This window comes from Pantherophis guttatus, chromosome 4, assembly GCF_059756535.1.
Source record: "Pantherophis guttatus breed Tessera chromosome 4, ASM5975653v1, whole genome shotgun sequence".
Lineage (NCBI taxonomy): Eukaryota > Metazoa > Chordata > Lepidosauria > Squamata > Colubridae > Pantherophis > Pantherophis guttatus.
Window position 1 is genome coordinate 133,940,902 of NC_142066.1, and position 27,274 is coordinate 133,968,175.

At 39.9% G+C, this 27,274-nt stretch overlaps 1 protein-coding gene across 3 annotated transcripts; it reads left to right on the top strand.

The window, feature by feature from the left end:
- Window positions 1-701: 701 nt before the first annotated feature.
- On the top strand, window positions 702-25,407 carry HACD1 (3-hydroxyacyl-CoA dehydratase 1). 3 transcript variants are annotated; one of them, XM_034401864.2, is made up of 7 exons: window positions 702-2,780; window positions 13,085-13,202; window positions 16,092-16,110; window positions 16,187-16,275; window positions 20,133-20,254; window positions 24,314-24,492; window positions 25,223-25,407. In XM_034401864.2, the coding sequence occupies exons 1-7, from the start codon at window positions 2,644-2,646 to the stop codon at window positions 25,303-25,305; spliced, it is 747 nt and encodes a 248-aa protein (XP_034257755.1). In that variant the 5' UTR covers window positions 702-2,643; the 3' UTR covers window positions 25,306-25,407. The 3 variants fall into 3 exon arrangements, with proteins under 3 accessions (XP_034257755.1, XP_034257756.1, XP_034257757.1); XM_034401865.2 differs by having other exon boundaries at window positions 16,190-16,275; XM_034401866.2 differs by having other exon boundaries at window positions 16,193-16,275.
- The last annotated feature ends 1,867 nt before the right edge of the window (window positions 25,408-27,274 follow it).

Genomic DNA, 27,274 nt, shown 5'->3' on the forward strand with positions numbered 1-27,274 from the left:
TTGTTGTTAGTTGCAAAGTCGTGTCCGACCCATCCCATGGACAATATTCCTCCAGGCTTTCCTGTCCTCTACCATCCTCTGGAGTCCATTTAAGCTCACGCTTACTGCTTCGGTGACTCCATCCAGCTACCTCGTTCTTTGTTATTCCGTTCTTCTTTTGCCCTCAATCTTTCCCAGCATTAGGCTCTTCTCCAGCGAGTCCTTCCTTCTCATTAGGTGGCCAAAGTATTTGAGTTTTATCTTCAGGATCTGGCCTTCTAAAGAACAGACAGGGTTGATCTCCTCTAGGACTGACCGGTTTGATCGCCTTGTAGTCCAAGGAACTCGCAGGAGTCTTCTCCAGCACCATAACTCAAAGGCCTCAATTCTTTGGCGCTCAGCCTTTCTTATGGTCCAACTTTCACAGCCATACATTGCAACTGGAAAAACCATAGCCTTGGCTATGGTTGAATAGCCACACTTTTGTTGGCAGGATGATGTCTCTGCTTTTTAGTATGCTGTCTAGATTTGCCATAACTTTTATCCCCAGGAGCGTCTTTTAATTTCTTGGCTGCAGTCCCCATCTGCGGTGATCTTGGAGCCCAGGAAAATAAAATCTGTCACTACCTCCATTTCTTCCCCATTTATTTGCCAGGAATTGAGAGGGCTGGATGCCATGATTTTAGTTTACTTAATTTTGAGTTTCAAGCCAACTTTTGCACTCTCCTTCTTCACTTGCATCAAGAAGCTCTTTAGTTCCTCTTCACTTTCTGCCATTAAAGTGGTATCATCTGCATATCTGAGGTTGTTGATATTTCTCCAGGCAATCTTAATTCCAATTTTTGATTCATCTAGCCCCGCCTTTCTCATGATGTGCTCTGCATATAAGTTAAAATAGGCAGGGCAACAGTATGCAGCCTTGCCGGACTCCTTTCCCACTTTTGAACTAATCAATGGTTCTGTGTCCAGTTCTCATTGTTGCTTCTTGACCCACATATATGTGAGACAAATAAGATGGTTTGGTACTCCCATCTCTTTAAGAACTTGCCACAATTTGTTATGATCCACACAATCAAAGGCTTTAGCATAGTCAATGAAGCAGAAGTAGATATTTTTCTGGAACTCCCTAGCTTTCTCCATGATCCAGCGTATGTTGGCAATTTGATCTCTAGTTCCTCTGCCTCTTCGAAATCCTGCCTGTACTTCTGGTAGTTCTCGATCCACATACTGCTGGAGCCTAGCTTGTAAGATTTTAAGCATAACCTTACTAGTATGTGAAATGAGTGCAATAGTGCGATAGTTTGAACATTCTTTAGCATTGCCCTTTTTTGGAATTGGAATGTAAACTGACCTTTTCTAAACCTGTGGCCACTGTTGAGTTTTCCAAATTTGCTGGCAAATTGAGTGTAGCACTTTTACTGGATCGTCTTTTAAGATTTTGAATAGCTCCGCTGGAATACCGTCACCTCCACTAGTTTTGTTGTTCTTCAGATTTTCTAAGGCCCATTTGACTTCACATTCTAGGATGTTTGGCTCAAGGTCAGTGACCACCCCATCATGGTTATCAGGGACGTTAAGCTTGTTCTTATATAGCTCTTCTGTGTAATTTTGCCACTTTAATCACTTCTGCCTCTGTTAGGTCCCTGCCATTTTGGTCCTTTATCATGCCCATCTTTGCATGAAACCTTCCCTTCATATCTATCAATTTTCTTGAAAAGATCTCTGGTCCTTCCTATTCTATTGTTTTCTTCTATTTCTTTGCACTGTTCATTTAGTGATTTTGCACCCATCAGTTTAGTGATGCCTTAAGGAAGAAGCAAGCTTTCCTGGAATGTATCCAGAATATGTATGTTACTGCAATATATTGTTTACCCACAGAGGTCTGCTACCTTTGATTTGGAAGTTCCATTTTGCTCTCCAAAAAACCCATGAAACTGCCTGGTTATAATCGTGTAGTTAAGAGTAATCAGAAAGGAACCAGAATCACACATAAACCAGCCTTCTTTTCAGCCTAGCAGAAATCCTTAAATATGTAAGTAATTACTGCACCCATTTTTCTTTCTCTAAATAAGGAGAATTGTGACTTCTTGAAATGTGCAAACTGCCTTGCAGAAGAATCCTGTCTGAAGCCTTCCAAGTGTGCTGAACCACGACTTGCAAACCCAAAGGCTTCTTTCGGAATTGGAAAAAAACTCAAGAGGTGATGTAGTGCAATCCACCTAGACAGCAACAGGTTGGGGAAGTCTCGTTCCTATTAGAAGATTTTGCACTTCCCATTATTATTATTGTGTAAACAATGAGGAAGGAGGTCCGACTCCGAATATATCTGGGATGGAGTATGTTCATTTGGCTATCCTTGAAAATCGCCCTTCGTAGGACAAGCAAAGCCCTCTCCCCTCCTTACCCGCCCCCGGCAAGTGACAACTCCTTTGCCGACATGAACCCAACACAAAGTTGTGAGTGGGAGGCACCTTGTGCAGGAAAGGAAAGGTAGGCGGAGGCAGTCGCCCTCGCCCCCACTAAACCGCCGCCCGAGTGCCTAAATCCTGTCCTGCTGGCCGCCCCGCCTGCGCCCCGTCCCGCCTGCTCTGCTCCTCCCCTCCGTCCCTTTCGCGGACGCGGCGTGCCTCGATCTGTCTGCGCCTGGCCTCGGGGGAAGAGACCATGGCGTCCAACGAAGAGGACAGCGGCGCCGGCAACGGGTCGGTGGAAGAGAAGGAGAATGGCAAGAAAGTGCTTCGGCCTCGCAGCTCGGTGACCACAGCCTGGCTGATCTTCTACAACATCACCATGACTGCCGGGTGAGCGGGGTGTTGCCGGTGGAGCCGGTGGTGGGTCGAAAATGGAACTTTTCCTTCTCCCCGTCCCAGGTCAAAAGGCTTCCTCTCTGAACTACCGACGGGGCTGCACCTGCTGGGCACTGTGGCGAGCGGAGAAAGGGGGCTGCATTGGCGGGGCAGCGCGCGGCGACTGGGGGGGATAAGCCCTGGCTTGCTTGCATTGCCTAATACGGTGCAGACTTCCAGCAAGACGAGCACGTCATCCCTCGAGCCCGCCGGAGAGGTTAAGTATAGCCCGAGCCCGGAATGCCGGCCGGGGGTTGTGGAATGGGGCAGACTGCTTCCCTCGGCATAATTTATTGCGGTGGCCGCCGAAGATAAGAGCATGTTCAGTCGGCGCTCGGTCCCCTCCCACTAACTTGAGCCGGCTTCCTTCGATAGCACCTGCCCTGGCCAGATGGCCGAGGTAACCCTAGCCTTAGGTGGATCAGGGAGCATTTAACCCCAAACCTCCAGGGTGACAAGAGGGTTAATGGGCCTGTGGGAACCCCCTTAAAGGAGGACTTAAGTTATAACTTTGTTTGCTTTCAGCTTAGCCTGTTGTGTTGCTTTAGCTGGGTTTAAAACGAAACATGCCTTTACACAGTGGTTCTATTAACCACCATGCTTTGTTTGATAATCAGGTATTGAATAATTAGCTAAATGCATACATTACATTACCGATCTGATTTGGACTTTGAAACTCTTCTGGATATTCAATTAAGAGATGCTCCTTCTCCCATAATAGATATAAATGACAATAAAACGTTTTCCTAAAAAGAAGGCATGCTACCATTATCAACTCTGCTTTTGCCTGAGCATATTTTCACTATTTCAGATTATTTAAAAGATTGAAAAAGAACCTCATTCCCCCCCCATTTTTTTTTCTTTTTGCATGCTTCATGTTCTTCAAACATATCAAACCAAAAACTAAGAATGGCAGTGGTCATAATTCTTCCAAGGTCTTTGTTTCACACGTATAGACAAACTCTTGCCAGACTAAGGACCCACCTGCAGGATATTCTATGTCTCTTTATTAGAGAGAGCTGTCCTCTCTCTCTGTAGTATCTGGACTGAGTTGCCTCTTTCTTTTCTGGAATGCACCTTCTTCCTCCTGGGAATCTATCCCTTACAACAGTCCATCACAAACATTAGTGAATCCAACCTTTGTGATTTATGATTCTGTTCCTATGTAGCTACTTCTATACTTTTAACCACTAAATTATATCTATGAGACCACTAGGAATCTGGCTGGCCCCAGAGTGGGGTGGGAATGGAGATTTTGCAGTATTCTTCCCCTGCCACGACCAACAAGCCACACCCACAGAACCGGTAGTAAAAAAAAATTGAATTTCACCACTGATAGATATATATATATATCTATGTAAGTTTTCACGGGTATATATGTGTGTACAGTTAATATTTCGGGTTTCTTCCCGTGTAATTGTGAACATATCCCTAAAAGGGTAGAAGCGACGTTTCGACAGAATCTCATCTGCCATTACAGCAAAAGACACCTCACATAAGCCTGATGATGGCAGATGAGATTCTGTCGAAACGTCGCTTCTACCCTTTTAGGGATATGTTCACAATTACACGGGAAGAAACCCGAAATATTAACTGTACACACACACACACACACAAACACACACACGTATATATATATATATATATATATATATATATATATATATATATAGAGAGAGAGAGAGAGAGAGAGAGAGAGAGAGAGAGAGAGAGAGAGGGAGGGAGGGAGGGAGGGAGGGAGGGAGAGAGGGAGGGAAATAAAAATTGAATTTCACCACTGATACCATGGTTTCCCCGAAAATAAGACGCTGTCTTATATTTTGTTGAACCACGAAATAAGCGCGTGGACTTATTTTTGGGGAGGTCTTATTATTTTAGGGCATGTGGAGCAAGATGGGGCTCTTCTGGCCATCTTACCTGATTTCCAGCTCTGCGTTTAAATATTTTCGGGGCGGGCTTATTTTGGGGGGAGGCTTATTTTAGCACATGTACTCAAAAGCCCAATTGGGCTTATTATCAGGGATGTCTTATTTTTGGGGAACAGGGTATGTATGTGTGTATATATATGTGTGTGTGTATATACAGCTGCTGCACGCCCCTCCGATCCCCACACAAAGCAAACTGACACACGCCATGAACACATGGCAAGACCTCAAACTCGGAGCCAAACCAAAGCCCAGGATGTGGCATCACAGCCATCTGCTCAGGACATTACATCAAAAAACTCAGGATATCACAACACTAGAACTCAGGATGTTAACACACAGCCCATTACCCAGGTCGTTAAAACACAAAAGATTAATGGGCACACATCAAGGACCTCACCCACACAGGATGTTATGAAACAGCCAACTAATCTGCAAACATCAACTCCATCAATTAATCAAGATGTAACAACACAGGCAACCAACCCGCTCACAGCAACAAAGCCAGGACCCCACACCTCCCCACCAGTATTTATATAGAGACGGCAGCTCCGATCACGTTTTGCTCGCACAGGCACGAAGCCGAAGACACCAGCCTGAAGATGACGAGTGGGACCTCGTCGAAACGTTGCCAAGATACTCTGAATCTTACATGGGAAAAGACCCAAATACACCAAAACTTACACACACACACACACACACACACACACACACACACACACACACACACACATATATATATCTTGGCAACGTTTCGACGAAGTCTCATTTGTCATCTTCAGGCTGGTGTTCTCGGCTTCGTGCTTCCAGGAGCTCCTGGGTCATATTCCTTCTGAATGACTGTATAAACCGACTCCTTCCGCTGCTGTGAGAGAGCAGGGGAGCCCGGGCTGCTACTTATATGAAGACCTGTCCTAGGACTCTGTTGGACCCTACTAAACTGCCTTCCCATTCTGGTCTTATTGGATGTACTCGGCAGCGGAGCTATGTGCACTGCGAGATTCCCCCCTCTTGCAGGTTTGGCCCTCCACTCTATCGAGGGCCTACCTTAATGACGGGTTTTGGAACCCCGAGAGGTGGCCTGGTGCGAGAAGGGGGTTGAGGGGGTTCTTGAGTAAGATTTTAGATAGTATTTTAAGGGGTTCTGGGAGGGATAATTTATGGGGGGTTGGGACTAGCCCGGCGAGGGACGGCGTTACAGGGGATGTGCAGTCCGGAATTAAGGAGGGGGGCAGTGTCCATACTATGGAGGGTTGTTCCATCTGTACTGTGGTTGGGAGGGGCAGATATGGCAGATATGGGAGGGGCAGATATGGCGGGAGCAGGGGGCCATGTTCGGGGAGTGCGCACTCGTTATCTTCAAGCGATTGCGCGCTCCGGCCCCCAAGGCTCCTCTTGTTCCCTGGGTAGTCCAGATCCTCAGGGCCCGGGTTTTCAGCTGATGCTGTGCAATGCCAGGTCCGTGGTAAATAAAGCCCCCCTCATTTGCGATCTCATACAGGAGGGGGGTGCGGACCTGGCGGGTGTTACAGAGACCTGGTTGGAACAGGAGGGGGGGTGAACTGTGTCCACCAGGTTTCTGCGCGTTCCATTGGCTGAGGGCTCAGGGTGGGGGCAGTGGGGTGGCGGTTATTATTAAAGAAGATCTGAGTCCGAGGGAGGCCACTGTTCCTCAGATAGCCGGATGTGAGTCCCTCCTTGTGAAGTGGGGTCGTGGAGTTTAGATGGGCCTGCTGACTGCGTACCTGGCTCCCTGCCACATAGCAGCGGCCCTGCCTGAGCTGCTCGATGTGATAGCCAGGGTGGCGGTGGATACCCCCAGACATGGTTATGGGGGATTTTAACTTGCCGTCCGTTGGCGAGATGTTGGAAGCGGCTCGGGAGTTCATGGCTTCCATGACGGCTATGGACCTGACCCAGGTAGTTCATGGCCCGACGCACACAGGGGACACACTCTGGACCTGATTTTTGTCTCAGGTCAGTGGCTGAATGATCTAGATATAGGGGATGTAGTCATCAAACCCTTGTCATGGTCTGATCATTCGCTCCTCTGACTGGATTTCTGTACTGCTGCCCCCTGCCACAGGGAGGCAGAACCATTTAGGTGGTTCCGCACCAGGCGCCTGATGGATCCGGATGGATTCCAGAGGGAGCTTGGGCCATTTCCTGAGGTTCTGGCTCACGATTTGACCGAGGACCTGGTAACCGCCTGGGATAGGGCAGCCGCTGGAGCCTTGGATCGCATCGTGCCTTTGCGGCCTCACCCAGTGCCGATCCCGTGTGGCTCCCTGGTGCTCCGAGGAGCTCAGGGAAATGAAGCGCCAGAAAAGACGCCTAGAGAGCAGTTGGAGGGGCAGCCGATCCGAATCTGACCAGACACTGGTGAGGTCTCATATTAAGACCTACCTAGTGGCGATAAAAGCGGCGAAATCTCAGTATTTCTCCGCTCTTATCGCATCATCAGATAATCGCCCAGCCACTCTGTTTAGGATGACCCGCTCCCTACTCCATCAGGGAGCGAGGGACGATCCCTTATACGGAAGAGCTGAGGACTTTGTGCAATATCTGTATGACAAAATCGCTCAGATTCGGGAAGGATTGGACTCTGACTGGGTAGTTTCAGGCGGGGTGATGGAGGTGGGCCTTGAGAATATCATTTGGGAGGCGTTTGACTCTGTGGCTCCCGAGGACGTGGACAGGATTCTGGGCAGGCTTAGCGCGGCCACATGTTTACTGGACCTGTGTCCCTCCTGGTTGGTACTGGCCTCCCGGGAGTTTACACGAGGCTGGCTCCAGGGGATTATCAATGCTTCTCTGAGTGAGGATAACTTCCCCGCCACCTTGAAGGAGGCAGTAGTGAGGCCCCTCCTTAAGAAGCCTTCCCTGGACCCAGCAAATTATCGTCCTGTCTCCAACCTTCACTTTGTGGCGAAGGTTGTTGAGAGTGTGGTGGCGCGACAGTTTCCCCGGTTCCTGGAGGAAACGGTTTATCTAGATCCGTTCCAGTTGGGTTTCAGGCCTAGGCACAGCACGGAAACAGCATTGGTCACGTTGGTGGATGATCTCTGGAGGGCTCAGGACAGGGGTTGTTCCTCTGTCCTGGTCCTATTAGACCTCTCAGCGGCTTTTGATACTGTCGACCATGGTATGCTGCACCGGTTGGAGGGGTTAGGAGTAGGGGGCACCGTGTTGCTGTGGTTCTCCTTCTTCCTCTCTGACTGGTCACAGTTTGTGTTGACAGGGGAGCAGAGATCAACCTCGAGGCACCTTGTGTGTGGGGTGCCACAAGGGTCAGTTCTCTTGCCCCTTCTGTTCAACATTTATGTGAAGCTGCTGGGTGAGATCATCCGTGGTTTTGGGGTGAAGTGTCATCTGTACGCTGATGATACTCAGCTGTACATCTCCACCCCGGACCATCCCAACGATGCCCTTGATGTGATGTCCCGGTGCCTGGAGGCTGTGCAGATCTGGATGGGGAGAAACAGGCTCAGGCTCAACCGATCCAAGACCAAGTGGCTGTGGCTTCCGGCATCCCGATATAGTCAGTTGGTACCATCGCTGACTTTTGGGGGTGAGTCATTGGCCCCCACAGAGAGGGCTCGCAACTAGGGTGTCCTCCTGGATACACGGCTGTCTTTGGAAGAGCATATGATGGCTGGGGCCAGGGGGGCTTTTTATCAGGTTCGCCTGATCCACCAGTTGCGTCCCTTTCTGGATCAGGATGCCTTACGCACAGTCACTCATGCCCTCGTCACGTCCTGCTTGGACTACTGTAATGCTCTTTACATGGGGCTCCCCTTGAGGAACACCCGGAGGCTCCAACTGGTCCAGAATGCAGCCGCATGGGTGGTGATGGGGGCGACTCGGCGCTCCCATGTAACACCTCTCCTGCACGAGCTGCACTGGCTCCCAGTGGTCTTCTGGGTGCGCTTCAAGGTATTGGTTATCACCTTTAGAGCGCTCCATGGCTTAGGGCCCAGGTATTTACAAGACCGCCTTCTGCCGTTAGTAGCCTCCCACCGACCAGTACGCTCCCACAGAGAGGGGCTCCTCAGGGTTCCATCGGCCAAACAATGTCGGCTGGCAGCCCCCAGGGGGAGAGCCTTCTCTGTGGGGGCACTGACCCTCTGGAACGAGTTGCCCCCGGAGATACGGCGGATCCCGGATCTGTGCACTTTCCGCCGTGCCTTAAAAACATTTTTGTTTCGTCAAGCAGGGCTGACCTGACCATATTTTTTAAGTTGCTTTAATTTTAAGTTGCTAAATTATGGGTTTTTTAATATGGGAGTGTTTTAACTGTGGCCCAAATTAATTTAATTGGTTTTTAATATTGTTTTAATTTTTGTATTTTCTGTATTTTATCTGTTCACCGCTCCGAGTCCTTTGGGAGAAGGGCGGTATATTAAATAAATAAATAAATAAATAAATAAATAAATAAATAAATAAATAAATAAATAAATAAATAAATAAATAAATAAATAAATAAATAAATAAATAAATAAATAAATAAATAAATAAATAAATAAATAAATATAATGTGGGAGGGAGCATACTGCTTCCCTTTTGCCTTTCAGCTCCAATACAGGAGCCCTCAAGCAGTCACATTCACGACAAACCATTTTATACCAAATTTATATTTCGCTGATAAAGAAATAAAGGGAGACTAGTATATTATTTATTTATTTATTATTTTATTTTATTATATTTCTATACCGCCCTTCTCCTGCGGGACTCAGCCAGGATAAAACATAGCGTATAAAATTTAAAAACATTTAAAAAAACAATTAGATAATTTTGGCCCGAATTTAAAACAATCCAACTAAAACCGAAATTCGATTACAAAACTGAGAGGATGGGATCAAGCCAGCCCAGCTAGATGGAACAAGTGTGTCTTCACAGCCCGACAAAAAGTCCGGAGGTCTGATATCTTGCGTATCTCAGGGGGCAGGTCATTCCAGAGGTCAGGTGCTGCCACAGAGAAGGCTCTCCCCCTGGGGGTCACCAGCCGGCACTGCCTGGCCAACGGCACCCTGAGGAGGCCCTCTCTGTGTGAGCGAACCGGTCGGTGGGAGGCTATCGGCGGCAGAAGGCGGTCTCGCAAATACCCCGGCCCTAAGCCATGGAGCGCTTTAAAGGTGGTCACCAACACCTTGAAGCGCACCCAGAAGACCACAGGAAGCCAGTGTAGCTCGCGCAAGTGAGGTGTTATATGTGAGCGCCCCGTCGCTCCCATAATCCCCCGCGCGGCCGCGTTCTGGACCAACTGCAGCCTCCGGGTGCATCCCAAGGGGAGCCCCATGTAGAGAGCATTGCAGTATAGATCTATTTCAATCTATTTAGCTCTCATCAGCTATCCATACCCTTATTTGGATTCAAACTTGGGCTGCCTGCATGTTAGGCAGTTGCATTAACCACTGAGCCACAAGTTCTCCCTTCATCAGCTTGAGCCAGGGGAGAGATTAAGTGTTTTTCTATTGAAAAATGAGAAGTGTTTTACTTTGTATAAATTTGAATATAAAGTATAAATTTTATATATGCAAGTCTTGGTGTATTCGGGTCTTCTCCCTTGTAAGATTGAGAGCATTTAGGCAATGTTTTGGCAGAATCTCATCTGCCATCATCAGGCTTATGCAAGGGGTCTTCTGCAGCAACTGCCGTTACTATTTCAAATCTGGTGCTGTTAGTCTGCTTTGCTGGGATGACCCCACCTCTTTGTTCTGATTGGTAGGGAGTCCCAGTCTGTGTCTATTGGCTTGGCTTCGGGTGTATGGTCGGTTTTTCTCCACCAGGTGGCAGGGCTTCATCTTTGTGGCTGGCTGGAATGTGATTTGGCTGGAGGTCTCGGGGTGTGTGTGTCTGGCTTCTGGGGTGTAGATTTTTCTGTCTGTGGGTGCTGGGACTCGTTTGTTGAGAAGGGCTAGTTTCCAGATGTCTGGTAGGCGGGAGATATCTCACATTTATTCATGTTATGGGGGTGTTTTTCTATTTCAAGCCATTGAAATACCAGACATCTGGAAACTAGCCCTTGTCAACAAACGAGTCCCAGCACCCACAGACAGAAAAATCTACACCCCAGAAGCCAGACACACACACCCCGAGACCTCCAGCCAAATCACATTCCAGCCAGCCACAAAGATGAAGCCCTGCCACCTGGTGGAGAAAAACCGACCATACACCTGAAGCCAAGCCAATAGACACAGACTGGGACTCCCTACCAATCAGAACAAAGAGGTGGGGTCATCCCAGCAAAGCAGACTAACAGCACCAGATTTGAAATAGTAACGGCAGTTGCTGCAGAAGACCCCTTGCATAAGCCTGATGATGGCAGATGAGATTCTGCTGAAACGTTGCCTAAGTGCTCTCAATCTTACATGGGAGAAGACCCGCGTAAAATTGGAAGTACTTGGCGACAGGCCGAAGACACCAGCCTGAAGATGACGCATGAGACTTCGTCGAAACGTCGCCAAGTACTTACAATTTTATGCGGGAGAAAACCCGAATAACCAAAGACCTACATACAAATACCCGCGAAAACCTCAGAAAACATATATATGTATGTATGTATGTATATGTATATGTATATGTATATATATATATATATATATATATATATATATATATATATATATATATATATATATATATATATATATATATATATATATATATATATATATGTATATGTATGTATGTATATATCTTTATCATTTTTAGAAGTAACTCAAGGCAGCAAACATATCCAACACACCTTCTTCCTCCTATTTTCCCCAAAACAGCAATCCTGTGCGGTGGGTTGAGTTGAGAGAAAGTAACTAGTCCATGATTAGCTTTCATGGCTAAGGCAGGACATGAAGTTATGGTCTTCTACTTTCTAATCTGGTGCCTTAATCAAACTGATTCACAGAAGATGTGTCTTTCTACTATGTATAAATTGTTTATATTTGCTATTTATAAGCAGTTGGATATTCTTATTCAGCAAACAGTTGTTAAAACAATCTATAACTTGGTGCCTTGTAAAACCTTATTAGGTTGGACATGTTAGGAAGAGCTTCTATTCCTGGTTAATAAATAGCAATAGCACTTATATCCCGCTTCATAGTGCTTTACAGCCCTCTCTAAGCGGTTTACAGAGTCAGCATATTGCCCCCAATAATCTGGGTCCTCATTTTACCGACCTCGGAAGGATGGAAGGCTCAGTCAACCTTGAGCCTGGTGAGATTCGATCTGCCAAACTGGTGGCAGCTGGTTTTTTAAATATGTTTTAAAAGATATGTTCAGACCTCACTACCTAGAGGGGGGCTTAAGATTTGTTTTATTTATTTACTCAATCACATTCATCCTGGAGAAAGTCTAGCTGTGAAGTCTGAGTAATTGTTATTTGATAGCACATTGTCCATCATAACCAATCCAAAACAGGTACTTTATTATTTATTAAATTTTTACCAAGGTTTATGAAAGCTTTTTAAAAACAGAGAGCTTGAAAAAGTTTGGAATAAGATAATGGAAAACTTTTCTTCCTTATACTGTATAACAATAATCACAAATAATATATCAAAAGCAGAATTTAGCTTCTTTCCTCCCAGTGCTGGGAAGAACAGTCTCTTGAACTATTCCTACTACCATTCCTTTGACTAAGAAAATTGCTTTAAAAAGACTTGTGGTTATCAGTTTTTGCTTGTGTATCTTCCTTCATTTTGCTGCATAGTAGATACTTTCCAGAATTTTGGAATCATAAGTGAATGCTTTGTGTAGAAAATAAAAAACAACTTCCCAATTTGCTGCATATTAATGCACCTATCTAGTAAGGGCCCAGTTTATCTTAATAGAATTATTTGCTCCAGAAATTTGCATGGTGGCTTCCATTACATTTTTGTAATGGGCAGTTAAAATTCAGCTGTTCTGTACAGCTGTTGACTGTTGAAAAACATAGAAATTGCTCTTGTTACTAGTGTTACCAAAATATACTCTTGTTTCTGATTGTTCATGATTTATGGATTTTGCATAACTGTAAATTACCAGAAATTAGTGGTACAAAATGTGTAAATAAAAGAAATAAAATAAATTCAGTTGGACCATGAATAATAGATGAGATTAGAGAAAGGAATCATCTGAAATGTTCTTGTCTTACTGCAGAGTAAACTTGATCTCCTTTCTTTCCAGTACTTTGGAATTTCTATCTGTGTAAAAACACTTTCACTTAGTTATAAATACAAAAATACAGATGAATGACAGTGCCCAAGAGATGATGTAAGAGATACATAACTGATATGGGAAAACATGAAAATACTTTTAACTGTTCATTATTCCATTAAGGATATTGTTTTTTTTGTTTAGGTGGCTTGTACTGGCTATTGCCATGGCCCGTTTCTATATGGACAAAGGAACATACAAAGGCTTATATAAAAGCATTCAAAAGACACTTAAATTTTTCCAGACTTTTGCTTTGCTTGAGGTAAGTTTTTAGTAAATATATCTTACAGATATATTCTGAGGTGTCAACTATAGCTTTCAGAATGTCCTTTGCAAATTGTTCTGTGACACCTTATTAAGTGTTCAATTATGAAAAAAAGGAGTTAGAGCCAGAGTTGAGAGTTAATTTTCCAGAGTTCCTCTTTGAGATTGTTTTCCAGACCAAGACCTTTTTTTTAAAATGAAAAGCCCTAGAAGTTGCTAGAAGACACTGGAGCTGCATTAGATGAATTGGTGCTTTCAGATAAGAACTGTACTCACCTGTCACTGATAAAATATATGCCACTGTAATAGTTATTTTGTGAGATGTCAAGATCAAATTATTATAATTCATAGACTTCCCAGATGAAAGTGCTATGTGAACATTTCAGCTTACAGACTTTAATGCTGCAAATTTGATAGTAACTCGGTGTGCTCATTTAGAACTTTTCCAGGTGATTGCAATGTAGTCTAAATTAATTCAGTTAGTATATGGGTAGTTCTCAGTTACTAATGACTGTAATTGAGCCTGGAATGATGATTGTAAGCTGTGACCATATTCAGTTTTACAATCTTTTTTGTAGTGGTCATTAAGTAAACATAATGAACTCTAAGTGAACACCAGTGTCATTAAATAAGTCTGTTTTCCCCAATAGATTTTTTTTTTTGCTGGAGACTGAAACAAATGCCAGAAACCAGCAAAAAACCCAAAAATCATGGTCAAGAGACTGAGCGATAGGTGCAGCTGTCAACTGACATTTGAAAACAAGTCATAAATAACTCTGGGAGATCTGTCTTAACTTCGAACAATTGCTAAGCAACTGGTCATTAAGCAAAGACTACCACTGTTTTGTGATACATCTGAAACTTGTTCATAAATTCCTGAAGGATCACGAAGATCTGCATTGTTGGGCTTCTGTATTTCCAGATACCCAGCCCTCTCTCATTATGCTGGCTGTTATCCGGTATGATGTCATTCCGTGTCAATCAGTCTCTGAGTAGTTTAATGTCTGTTTCCAGGTTTTTTTTTTTAAAAAAAATTCCTTAATATGTTCTTATCTATTGAGTGTACCTACAATCCATTCACACTTACTTGCAGTAATATAGGGAAAGTCTTAATGTGCTCTGATATCCTGAGAATTTGTATTTATAATCATAAATCCCAATGATATGCACTGATTGGAAGAAAGTAAAGCACATCACACATTAATGCTCATAAGGCAGTTGTTAAGAAATATAGAAACCCATGCTTATGTCTCAACTCACCCCTGGAACTCATTAGGTGGCTTTGGGACAATCACTTGCAGCTCAGATTCTTTCATTGGGATGCTGCTTTTGGGATAAACTTAGGGGAAAGCTTCAACTGAGTTGTCTTGTGAGACAAAGCAGAATAAAAATGTTATAAATAGAATTCTCCACAATAGAGAATCCTAATCCTAACTGTAATCCTCTAAAGCAGGGGTGTCAAACACAAGGCCTGTTGACCGTATCTGGCCTGCAATGTGGTACGATCTGGCCCAAGGGACCATGTTGGAAAATGTAAGAGGCCGGCCCACATCGCTTTGGCCTGGTCTACCCAGTGCGAAGTGGAAATGTGCCAGCAGTTTGGGGAGTGGCGTCAAGATGGCCACACCCATCCAGTTGGCCACACTGATCCAGTCGGCCATGCCCACCCAGCCCCTGGAGGTCAACCACAGCCCTGATGCGGCCCTCAATGAAATTGAGTTTGACACCCCTGCTCTAAAGCCTCTTTGAATGTAGGTGCCAGACAAATCATATGTAATAACCTCCTGTAGCCTGCATTTGAAGCTCAGTTTCCACAATTTCCTAGTTGTCCAGAGTGGATTTTACATTAAGACATGAATAAGACATATGACCATCCAAATTCTTTGGACTTTTTCCCATGAACTACAACCAGCTTGACCATTGGCGAGAATTAGTGGGATATGCTGGAAGCATCATTCATTCTATGTTCCTTGTGTCTATATAATTTATCCAATTTTGTTATTTTTAATTAAGATTTATTTTCATGTTTGTTTTCCCAAGATGTTAGACTTCATAATTTTACAGATCATAGGATTGGTTAATTAGATATTGAACTCTAGTGCCATATAATTATTTGCTTATTTTTTTCAATTTGTAATCATGCCTCCCCTCCCCCCACTTATTAGCGACAATAGAGAAAATGGATATACAATAATAAATGTCATGGCTGAGTTGGGGATGCATGTTAATCATAACTATGAAAAAGTGAGAGGGAGAGAGAAACAATGAATTAAATTATAGACAAATTACACTATTTTACACCAAGTAGCACCGGTAGTAAGCACTATGCCAACAAGTAAGGTTATGTCGTTTTATTCACTTATAACTGTGGGACATAATAACTCATCTCTTCCGATCCATTTGTATTACATTATAATTACCTAATTTGAGTAATTAACTTCAAGTCATAAGGAAGATGCCAGGCTGGTCAAAAGTGCCATAACCAGTAATCTGTATAATCTAAATTGGATGCATTTTGGCTAAGGTAAGAAAAAAGGACAGCCTGCTATTATATCACCTTTCATTATTGCTGCTGTTTTTAAATTAATATTCCTAAAGTAAATTAGATAACCAGTCTCTTTTTCTTGCCAGAACCCTATTCCAAAATTGGCAAGTGAACATACTTCTGCAGTAATTTCTCCATGGTTACTGTATAGCTTGTATTATCCATATTAAAACTCATTCTTGATACAAAATCCATGTACAGATTAAATTTGTTATTTCCATGTGTATGTAAAAAAAATATCTCTGAAAAGAATACAGCTAAGCAGAGATTTTCCAGCCATAGGTCAATTCTGAATACTCACATTCTAATTCCTTCTGTCTACCCCTCCTTTCAATTTTACAGATAATCCACTGTGCGGTTGGTGAGTCTCTTTTCAGTTCCTCAGTTAACTAAGCCCACTCTTTATTGGACAACGGTGACCTATTTCTCTTTTTAAGGAGTAGTGCACACTTCTGTGCTTGTGACGGGGGTCCAAGTGAGTTCCAGAATCTTCATGGTGTGGTTTGTTACACATAGTATAAAACAGGTAAGCAGCCAAATGAACATTGCATCATTCAGTCCATAATATCTTGGTATCACTGAAACAGTTAAACATTTAGAGATACATTGAAAAATTTTAAAATATAAGTTAGTATAGACCTATTGTCAGCAGTCTAAGAAAGACTGAAATGCACAGATCTATAAGGTGAAATGAAAAAGTCCTAGTAATTACATATGGGTGAAGAGGTTGTAAAGACCACTGAGGTTAGATATACGACTTTTATGTTTTGCCATTCCAATAGTAAAGTGTTGCATATTAAAATAACCCTGAAAAAGTACCCGTTCTTGCAATGCATACTATAAACTGAAATTGGATAATTTTTTGAGGAGAAATGTGCAGTTTTAGGCAGCTGAATTTTTAGATATACATCCTAAGAGCAATTTTTATGCATTAAGTAGTATAGCTATGCTTTCGACTTCCTGAAAAATAGAAGTAAACAGAAGAATGGAGCCTAGTCCCTCAATGTCCCGTTAATTTCAATTGTATTTAACAGTTTGTAGCTTCCTTCTGTTCTGATACACGACAAAGAGATTATTGGTATAGTTATTAATCCGGTGAGTAAATATTTCAAATCAAGAATGTAATTCTCCTCAGTTGAAGTTCTCTTTAGACAGACATGGAAATGCCAGTCTTAAATGCATATGCCAGAAGATCATTTCTTATTGCACAAAAAAGTGAGGAAAAAAAGTCTGGTTAACTATATATTCATAACTGCCTTATATCATTTTTGTTGCATGGGGTGCAGATTTTATTATAATAAGTTAAACAGTGTTTTATGCTATTTCATAGCCTGTCGGATAAATCTTTGCATTTAGGAATTTTTACTAAATTGATTGTGATTACTATGAATCACAACGGATCTTAGATTTTAGAACTTTTGCTCACATAAAGCTGGTTTGTTTTTGTATACCCCTATGCACTTTGAAACAGTTGGATCTCTCACCAGCAGATGGCACTTAGTGATTTCCTTATGTGAGAAAGTAAGTAGGAATAGCCTCTTCCCACTGATTAAAATTCATGTGGTTTTTTTTCTCTTCCTATGGTACTTGAAAGTTTATTTTTTATTAAACGAGATCAGGGTGTCAAATTCCCGGCCCACAGGCCAATATATATATATATACTTTTTCAGCATCAATAGAAGGTATCACCTAATTTTTAAGATATTGATCATGTTAGGTTTATGTTTCTCAGAAAGAAAAATGTAAAAAAAATACATTGATTCCAGGAGAATGCTAGAGCCAATATAGTGTTGTCGGGGGGGGGGGGGGGAGGCGGCTGACAGGACAGGAAATACTACAGCTAGTTCTCGACTTAAAACCATAATTGAACCCCAGATTTCCATTGCTAAACTAGGCAGTTGTTAAGTGAGTTTTGCCATAGTTATTAAGTGAATCACTGTGGTTATTAAATAAACCATGTGGTCATTAAGCAAGACTGTTGACGTTGCTTGTTGGAAGCTGGCTGGGAAGACTACAAACGATGATAACATGACTCCGGTATAGTAAAATTGTTATATGCCAGTTGCCAAGTGTCCACATTTTGATCATGTGACCATGGAGATGCTGTAAGAGTCATAAATGTGAAAAGCTGTCGTAAATCTCTTTTTTCAGTGCTGTTGTAACTTCAGATGGTCACTTAATGAATGGCTATAAATCAAGGACTATTTGTAAAAGGCTATCCAACCAGGAAAAAGAAGTTTAAAAATAACTATAGGATGATAATATTATTAGCAACAACAAAAAGGCTATGAAGCTTTCTGATTTATAATGCATAAATTAAATTATACTATGCCATATGAAAAACAAGAATTCAGGTTTCAAAAGAGCTTTGAAAATCTAAATGTGTGGTAATCTCACACTTGATTTTCTATAGCAATAAATCAAGATACAGAAATTAAAAATATTGTTTTAGTGTATTATTCTAAAACACAAGTAGTAACTTATGTAATAATAACAACAACAACAACAACAATAACAACCACAATAACAACAACAACAACTTTATTGTCATTGTATGTATATACACAGTATACCCATACAACAAAATTCACTTAATACCCAAAGACCAGGTCCAACACACATAACAATCCCCAAACACACCCCCACCCACCACAAATTCCCCACCACTGAACCACCCAAACATCCACACAACAGACCAAGTAATGCTGTCCAAGAGCTCAGTGATGGTGGCCATTTAGTTCATTGTTGAGTGCAATTATAGCTCTGGGATAAAAACTATTCAGAAAACGTGTGGTACAAGTTTTAATTGTTCTGTATTTTCTGCCAGAAGATACAGTCCAAAAAGATTGTAAGCAGGATGGGAAGAGTCTCTGTATGGGTATAATAATGGTATTTACAAAGTGTTCACTAGAGATTATTAACACTGATGATTTATATAACTTTAAAGATAAAGAGAAAAAAAGTTTAATGTGTTTTCTAAATAATTGCATAATAAGCATAAGATTGCTTATATTTTATACCCAGAGCTTTGATAAACAATTGCAAAATGCTTAAATTATTTTATATATAATAAAGGTTTCTACCTTAATATGAAGGTCTTCGCAATATTGTTGTTTATTGTTTTCCTTAAATTAGAAAGAAAAGTTTAAAAGTTATTTGATTTCTCTTATCCTTTCTTCATACCTTAACCAGTTTGCATTGTTTATAAGCATTTAGTCCCCCCACTCCCAGAAACCAAAGAGTAAGTGCAAATATCACAACGTTCGTACAGAAGTTAATATTTTAAGTTAAAATATTCCTATTACTTAAATACTTCTAGAGAAAAAAATTGAATGCATTTATTAATGATATTCTTAATTGATATTCTTAAAACTAATATACGATCTTTGTATTAGTCATTGTAGTGCATTAGCTGGAAGTATTCAAGGTCCTCTTTTCTCTTAAAAACAACAATTTTGAACTTTTATTTTTATTTTATTTTATTTCTCAGAATAAGAAGATCTATTACAAAATTCTTCCTATTTTAATAAAAGGAAAATTACTTGTCTATAATGATCCTCAGAAGTTAATCAATAGATCTTATTTTGTAAATCTGGGCATTAATTTAATCCACCATGGATGCTGATATCATCATAAAAGAATGGCTAGATCAATACAAGCTCTTGAGACAGTGAAATGACTAAGGATTTTTCTCCATCTGCCTAAGAACAGCAAAAAAAGTTCTTCATTGCAGTAGTGTTAACATTTTATTTTGAAACACGTGCAAGAATTTTTAATTTGTTTGTTTTTTTCTTTTATGAATGAAGGGTGTTCTGCCAAAGAATCCCTCAAAACTTGAACCAATACAATCTTTGTAAAAAAATAATATATATTTTTTGCCAGTTATCTGAATAGTTTTGCACCCCTACATGTACTTGTGATGGAATTCTAAAGAAGTTGCTTATGAGAAACTACATACAGTCTTTAACCTATTGCTCCCCAGATATGTAGGATTTCAATATTCAGAATTCCCCACCTAGCTTGGGCATTTTTTACTTGAGATTCTGAGTTTTAGAATTCCATTACAGCTGGAGAGCACCAGGTTGGGGGAGGGTGATGGAGATAGTGCTTATGGGGCCAAATATAAATGATATAGGCATCATCTTTAAAAAGGATGCTAGAAACAGAAGAGAATGGCTAGTTTTAAAATTAAGAAAAATGTTATAGTACATATCATTTCTTTGCTTCTACATCTTTTTCTGTTTAATAGTAACCTATTCAATTAGACTAAAATATAGACCACGTCTATATTCATCCTAAACTATATTGACTTTGGTGAATTATCTGAGAGTCTGTTGCGATTCTAAGGATTCAAGGAAATGTTGGCTCTTTATACTTCCACAGATCCAGAATGAGGAGAGTGTTATTCTTTTTCTGGTTGTTTGGACTGTGACTGAGATTACTCGATATTCCTTCTACACATTCAATATGCTCAACCATTTGCCATACTTCATAAAATGGGCCAGGTGGAGAATGCCTTGCAGTTTAGTTTCTTATTGTTCTGGGCATGCTTTTCATGCATGCCTAATCAGCAAGGAAGAAATTTGCTTTGAGAGTTTTCCGTGTATGTCTATAAAGTGATTTGATGTGCTTGAAACACACTGTAAATTCTTAGAACTGGATGTATTCTAAAAGCAGAATTCTGTAACTTTTCGTTAACTTTCTCTTTGCTTATGCCATTAATATACCTAAGGTGTGCTTGTGTGTGTCTTTTGAAAAGACTGAATATTGAATTTGTTTTAATTTCCTTATTAGATTTTTATCCCACATTTATAATTTTTTATAAATACCTCCTCCTGTTTTCCATACAACAACAACAAGGTTAGTCTGAGAGAGAATAACTGGCCCAAGGTCACCCAGCTGGCTTTCATCTTTAAGTGAAGACTAGAACTCCAGTCTCCTGGTTTTTAGGTCAGCGCCTTAATCACTACACTTAACTGGCTTTCTCATACAAATTGTATATTTCCTGATTCTTATTAGATAGTCAGTGTACCATTTAAGGTGTCCTCCATTTTTGCATATTGTAATGCAAAATGTTACTTATTATAAAATTTGTAAGAAGCTTTCTGTTCTGCCATTTGGGGCCATTATTTTGCTGGAATTAAATGTAAAAGAAGGTAAATAGAAATACGTACGGTATGGTTTCTGGAAAGGCATGTCATATCTAAAATATTAGAAAATTATTTATTAGAGAAATTAAATTTCAAATATTCTATTCATATTCAACGTGAGCTTTTCTTCCAGGTAATTTCTCCTTCAATGGCTAGTTGTTGTAGCCATATTGGTTTTCACAGAGTATATGGACTGAAACTGAGGCTCTGGACATCATGATAGTGATTAGTATGTTGCTTTTTATGTCCATCCAGTAAAAGTGTTTTTCACTTTGGAGAGTCAATCATAATTGTATATTTTGCAAAGGTCTACACAATTAACATTTGGGGCAATTTTTTTCTTCTCAAGGTAAATCAGGTGTTTATTTTAACTAACATAAAATTAATTGAATTTCATGAATTCCAAGCTGAATAGAAAATTGAACTTGGGTCTCTTCAGTAAGATAGGATCATTTTCCATCGAGCTGTACTACGTGTTCAGTTAAATGTTAATATTGCTATACATCATTACAATACTACATAAATGGCAGTAACTAGCAATAAATTATAAACAGTGCTAAATAAGAATGCCAGTAAATTAGCAATTTAAATTTTCAAACATTTCATTGGAGTTAAAAGACCACTTTGCTGATTTTTCTCCCCCACAAATATCTTTCGTTGTAGAAATAAATATTGTTTTGCTGGAAAGTTCCTTGTGAGCATACAGAATTTAAATTCTAAACCTGATTTACAGGGTTACAGACATGTAAAGGCTAAAACAATTTGCATATTATTTTTCAGAAGAGGGTAACACATACAATAGCACCAGAGTAGTTCATTAACCAAATATTTTTTGAAACTTAATAAAATGCATAATGACAATAATAGTCAAACACTGAGCTCTTCTGAGTGTAAATCAGAAATTCTTCAAGTTGTCTGAATATCACAGAACAAAGACAACTATAATTTAAAATAGAATTGCAAAAATCCATATGACAATTAGATGGCAGCCATTCTTTTGTGAAACGAAAATGATAGCCCTAATCTGAACTTTTCCACTTGACTTTTTCTAAGTGGGTATAAAAAGACTTTTTGGTTCAATGACTTTTTGGTTTAAATTATCAAATTTTGGTTTTGCAATTTTTATTTTTGCTTAGGTATGATTTTAACCTACACTTTATTGATTTGCAGTTTTTATAGTTAAAGTTGCATTAATTGGTTTCTCCTTCAAGGCATTTTTGGGCCTCTTGTTGATTCCCATTCATTCCATTCCAGTTGACCTATATATTCTCTAAGTCTATTAAATCTTAATGTAGTTTTCAGGTTCTGGGGCTGCTGCTTTAAATCTTAACTATTTTCCTCATGGAATGCCCTTTGTGCAGTTTTTGTAACTGTCTCCTTGCTTTTTCCAGCATGAGTTGAAGAGAGGTTTTATTTTATGGAGAATACATTTGCATGCTGTATCTTGCATGAAAACTCTTCAAGTATTTTCATATCCTTTTGAAAGTTTTCAGTGTGTGACTTGACAACAAGTAAATAAGGCAGTGCTTTTCAAAGCAGCTGGTCTTTCATTTTTTTAAAAATTCATCCTAGCATTTCCCAAGATGCTATTTCTTTAGTTGTGAGCTTTTATCCATATAACATCAATAGTTGCCTATAAGAAATAGCTATGGGGATTGCTTGACTGCTGTTCCTTAGTTCATTTTTAAAACATTCAACCTAGCATTTTTAATGCCATCCTAAACCATTAGAGTATATCCTCCAAGTTAAATTTATAAGTGTCACTCTAATCTAAGACCTCAGGTTCTTATAGGAAAAAAAGATAATGAATAAATTAACAAAAAAATATATAAGTAAATAAGGAAAAAATATAGCAGCAATAAATTTTAGAACATTTTAGATTATGAATATGAATCTTTAAAATCTCTTATTGGTGAGAATAAAAAGTTTTCTATCTGATATAAAGATTCAGTAAAACTCTTATAGATCTGCTGAATTTATAAAGCCTATTTCTGAGTAGATAGTTAGTACATTATTACAGTATGCCCTTCAGTGGGACTGTAACAGCGTTCCATGCATTTCAACATATAGTCATGCTGGCCACATAACCATGGAAATGTCTTCAGATAACACTGGCTCCATTAAGAAATGGAGATGGGCACCACTCCCTAGAATCAGACATGATTGGACATGAGAAATCTTTACCATTGCCTTTATGCAGTTATATTTCAAGTAAGCAGGGGTATCTCCCTATAAGGGAGAATGAAAATGATAGCCATAGCTGTGTGATTGAAGTCATGTCATTTTATGAGCATCCACATTTTTTATTTATTTATTGGATTCCTAGGCTGCCCATCTCATTAATACAGCAACTCTGGGCAGTTTACAATATAATAAAAGTTAAGTGCAAAAACAATTAAAATAGAATAAAAAGTTTAAAAATAAAATTAAAAACCAACATGATGGGAAGCTTGAAGGGAAAGAATTTTTTCTATCTCATCAGCTGCTCCCAATATTGTAGGCCCCAGTCATGACCCCAGGCCAAGTGGCAATGCATTTCCAGAAGGCAGGGGTGTAAGACCTGGCCCAAGTGGCAATGCATATTCCAGATGATGGAGACTAAAGTAGAAAAGGCTCTTCTTCTGGATCCCTCTAGCTAAAATCCTTTGACTGATGGAGTCCTTTTTGCTGGAATGAGTGAGACAGGTTATTCCCAGTGGGTTAAGGCAGTTCCTCACATGCAAGCATGACACTTTAGTTGAAGACTTCTGACTGGCGTCGCAACGAGATCGAATACAAGGAATGGGTATCCGTGGTCCCACACCGAGTTCTCCCCATTGGACAGTTCCAAAAACAGCTAAAGCCACCCTGTAGGGGTGGTGAAGAAAAGAGGGGCGCCCTGCAGGTCACGGTGAGTCACAACTCTCCCACTTGATCCAGGGCTTTCTTCCCTCTCATTCACGCCGGGGAGAAGAGGCAGCCATTATGGCTGCTGAGAAGCTGGGACAGCCAAGGCAACAAAGAAAGTGCAGGAGCGGTGTAGATGAACAGTGATTGGAACTGGGTGAAATGATTCCTTTTTACCTAGAATCTAACCCTAAAAGGGAAAAAAAAAATCCAGGACACTTTAGTTGATGATCGCAAGACCCTTCCCCACTGATTTCCCTATGAGCAGGTTTTCAGGCAGGACTTCAAAATAACATGGATACCGGAAAAAGATACTCTGTTGATGGCTTGCCCACCAGAATACATATATATTTAAAGCAATATTTAGAACACTACATTATGCTGGATACAAATATATTTTTCACATGACAAACCATCCTACGCTGAACTTATTTTAGATAAATGCACATAGACTTTCGGTTGATCTTTCATTTGCTAGTTGTGTATTGCAAAGCAGAAGACAAGCAGTTTATCTGCTGTTTCTTCCAGGTACAATTTTTTCATCATCCTATATCCAGTAGGAGTTGTTGGTGAGCTTCTAACAATATATGCAGCATTACCCTATGTAAAGAGATCAGGCATGTTTTCAGTGAGACTTCCTAACAAATACAATGTATCTTTTGACTACTACTATTTTCTGCTCATCATCATGGCCTCTTATATACCATGTAAGTTTCAATGAATATATATATATATATAGAAATAATTGTTTTTGTTGTATAGAGCTACTTTTAAAAAAATGCTATGAATGTTATACTCATTTGAAATTAACTTCCGCTTAATAATAAAACATGAGTGTCCAGTGAAATTATGTCAGACATCATAACTTCTTAGGTGTGATATCTAGAATTAAAAAGGATTTTGATTAGCCTGGAAAAATTTTTAGTGAGCCAGAGACCATGAAGAGCTGCTATTTACCAGAGTAGGCAAAACTGCACTAGATAGACCAGTGATACATTTCAGATGTAGAGTAGGAGTAGACAAAACTGCACTAGATTGATCAGTAGTATATTTCAGATGTTCCAGATGTACTAGATTTGCAAAACCTAGAATTCCTTCCCAGCATGTCTTCACTATAAATCAGGAATATGAAGTTATTGTCTTCCCAAATGCTCAACGTGATATATTGAAATAACTATCTAGTGAAATACTATCAAGTGTTATTAATTGAATTATTAATAAATATATTCAAAATTATCATTTTGAAATAGTAATAAAACCTTATCAAAGACTAATACACAATAAGCTAAAAACAATCTTGGACTTTCAGATTTGGATCATTCTAGCCAATTTACTAATCCAAGATTCAGTTCCATATTCTATCAGTTCAGTGCACTGAAGTTTGCACATTTTATTTTAACATAGTCTAACTTGTTTTATTTTTGGCTTTTTTTTTAGTGTTTCCACAACTGTACTTTCACATGCTACGTCAAAGAAGGAAAGTGCTTCACGGAGAAGTGATTGTAGAAAAGGACGATTAAAACAAACTTTGTAATCATGGTGCTTTTTCAGAGTAACAATCAAATCCTTCATGTTACCAATCTGGAAATTATTGGACAAAATAAAATCAACACAGATCATGATATTTTGTCACATACATACTCCCAAAGGCTTATATGAAATTTTAGTCTTATTTTTGAATCTGTTTAAATGCTTTTGGTCACACCTCTCAGCAGAAGTTGAGTAAGATTGGAATTTGTTATTCAGAAATTCCCATTCATCATTTTAAATCATACTTGATTATTTGGTTGAGATTATTGCACTAGCCTATTTGGCTAAACTTTACTTAAGAAATGCAAGTCCTGATTGTGCTCATGAAATCTTTTTACCTGTCCTTGAAGGTAAAGGCAGCTTTGAGTCAATTAGTAGTGACAACCTGGAACAAAACTATGTAGTTTTTGTGGCAATACTATGGAAACAGCTTACCACTGCCTTTTTTAGGATGTTTTTATCTTCCAAGGCTGGGCTACAACCTTGCTGTTTTCCTTGGTGATTACACATCCACATTCTAACCAAGCATAAACTTAGTTAGCTTTAGAACCTGGCCAGATGATGCCACCTACTGAGCAGCATTTGACAGTAGTTGCAAGAGGCTTGTGACAGCCTCTTTCTATGTTATAAGATGATGCTTAAGAAGGCCCCTGAGTAATGAAAAGAGTTTTCTTTGTTAACAACATTGCATTCATAAATTTTCATTTCATGCTTGAGTTTTTAACCAATCTTAAACTTAATGTTCATTAGAATTATTTGCATTGAATACGAATATTTTTTAAAAGCATCACCCTGAAATAATTACAACAATGTAAATGAATGATAGAAATTAGAAATAGAAGAGAAAATAAATAGAAATAGAAATAAATAATAGAAATTAGTCTTAAATATAGAGTAATTCATAACTGGAAACAGCTAGCAAGCAGATAAATGCAATATCTCTGCAAATCCAAACCTGCTAAACTCCAGAATAATTTTTAAAAGGAACATTTAAGTATAAAATTATTTTTAAATAACTGTCAAAAAGCATTTTTGTATCAAAAAAAAAAGTTGTATACAAAAATGTATGAAAACATTACCCACTAGTTATGTAATGAAAAACTATGTAAACACGGTCAATTTTTGGTGTAGCATGCTGATGTTTAATGGTTCTTAATTATTTTAACCCTTCTGGTTAAACAGCAGAGCAGAGGTTAAAGTTGCAGAGCAGGATTCAAAGAAGCAAACAAAGGCTGGGTAAAACTTTAGTTTCAATTCCAGAAAAGTAACCTTGGAGCACATGGGAGTGTGACTGCCACAGTTGTCTGCAACTATATCTCCCAAGATCTTGTTGCAGCTAAGGCAGCTATATCACCCAAGATCTTGTTGCAGATAAGACCACATCTAGTCCCATGCTAGGACCAGATATGCATTTTAAAGAGTTGCAAGCAAGTTCCCATTTCCATATGTCTCAAAATTTACTCTTCACAGTTATTTCCAAAATGAAACATTGCCCTAACAATTAGTTCAGGTGTTCATGGAGTCTTAGGATTTATATTTTGTAAGGAAAAAACTTTATTTGATCAAATAGATTAAAATCTGCTGATGGGAAATAAAAATCTAACTTTTCCTCCAAAGTAATGCGATGTACATAAGCTATCAAATTCTTTAAATTCAAAAGGCTATTTAAATTCTTTAAATTCAATTTTTTGGCAGTCAAAAGTTGCACTTTTAAAATGTATTTTTCCAGTAGTGAACAATTATAAAGAGTGGATAGTAAGAGAATGACAATATAAAAAAGTGTAGCTGTTAATATTTTGCCTATTCATTGTTGTGGGGATAGAAACTAGTGGTGAAATGCAAAATTTTTTGCTGCTGGTTCTGTGGGCGTGGCTTGGTGGGCATGGCTGGAGGGGGCGTGTCATGTGACTGGATGGCCGGGGCCAACTTTTTTTTTTAACTTTTTAAAGCATTTTTACT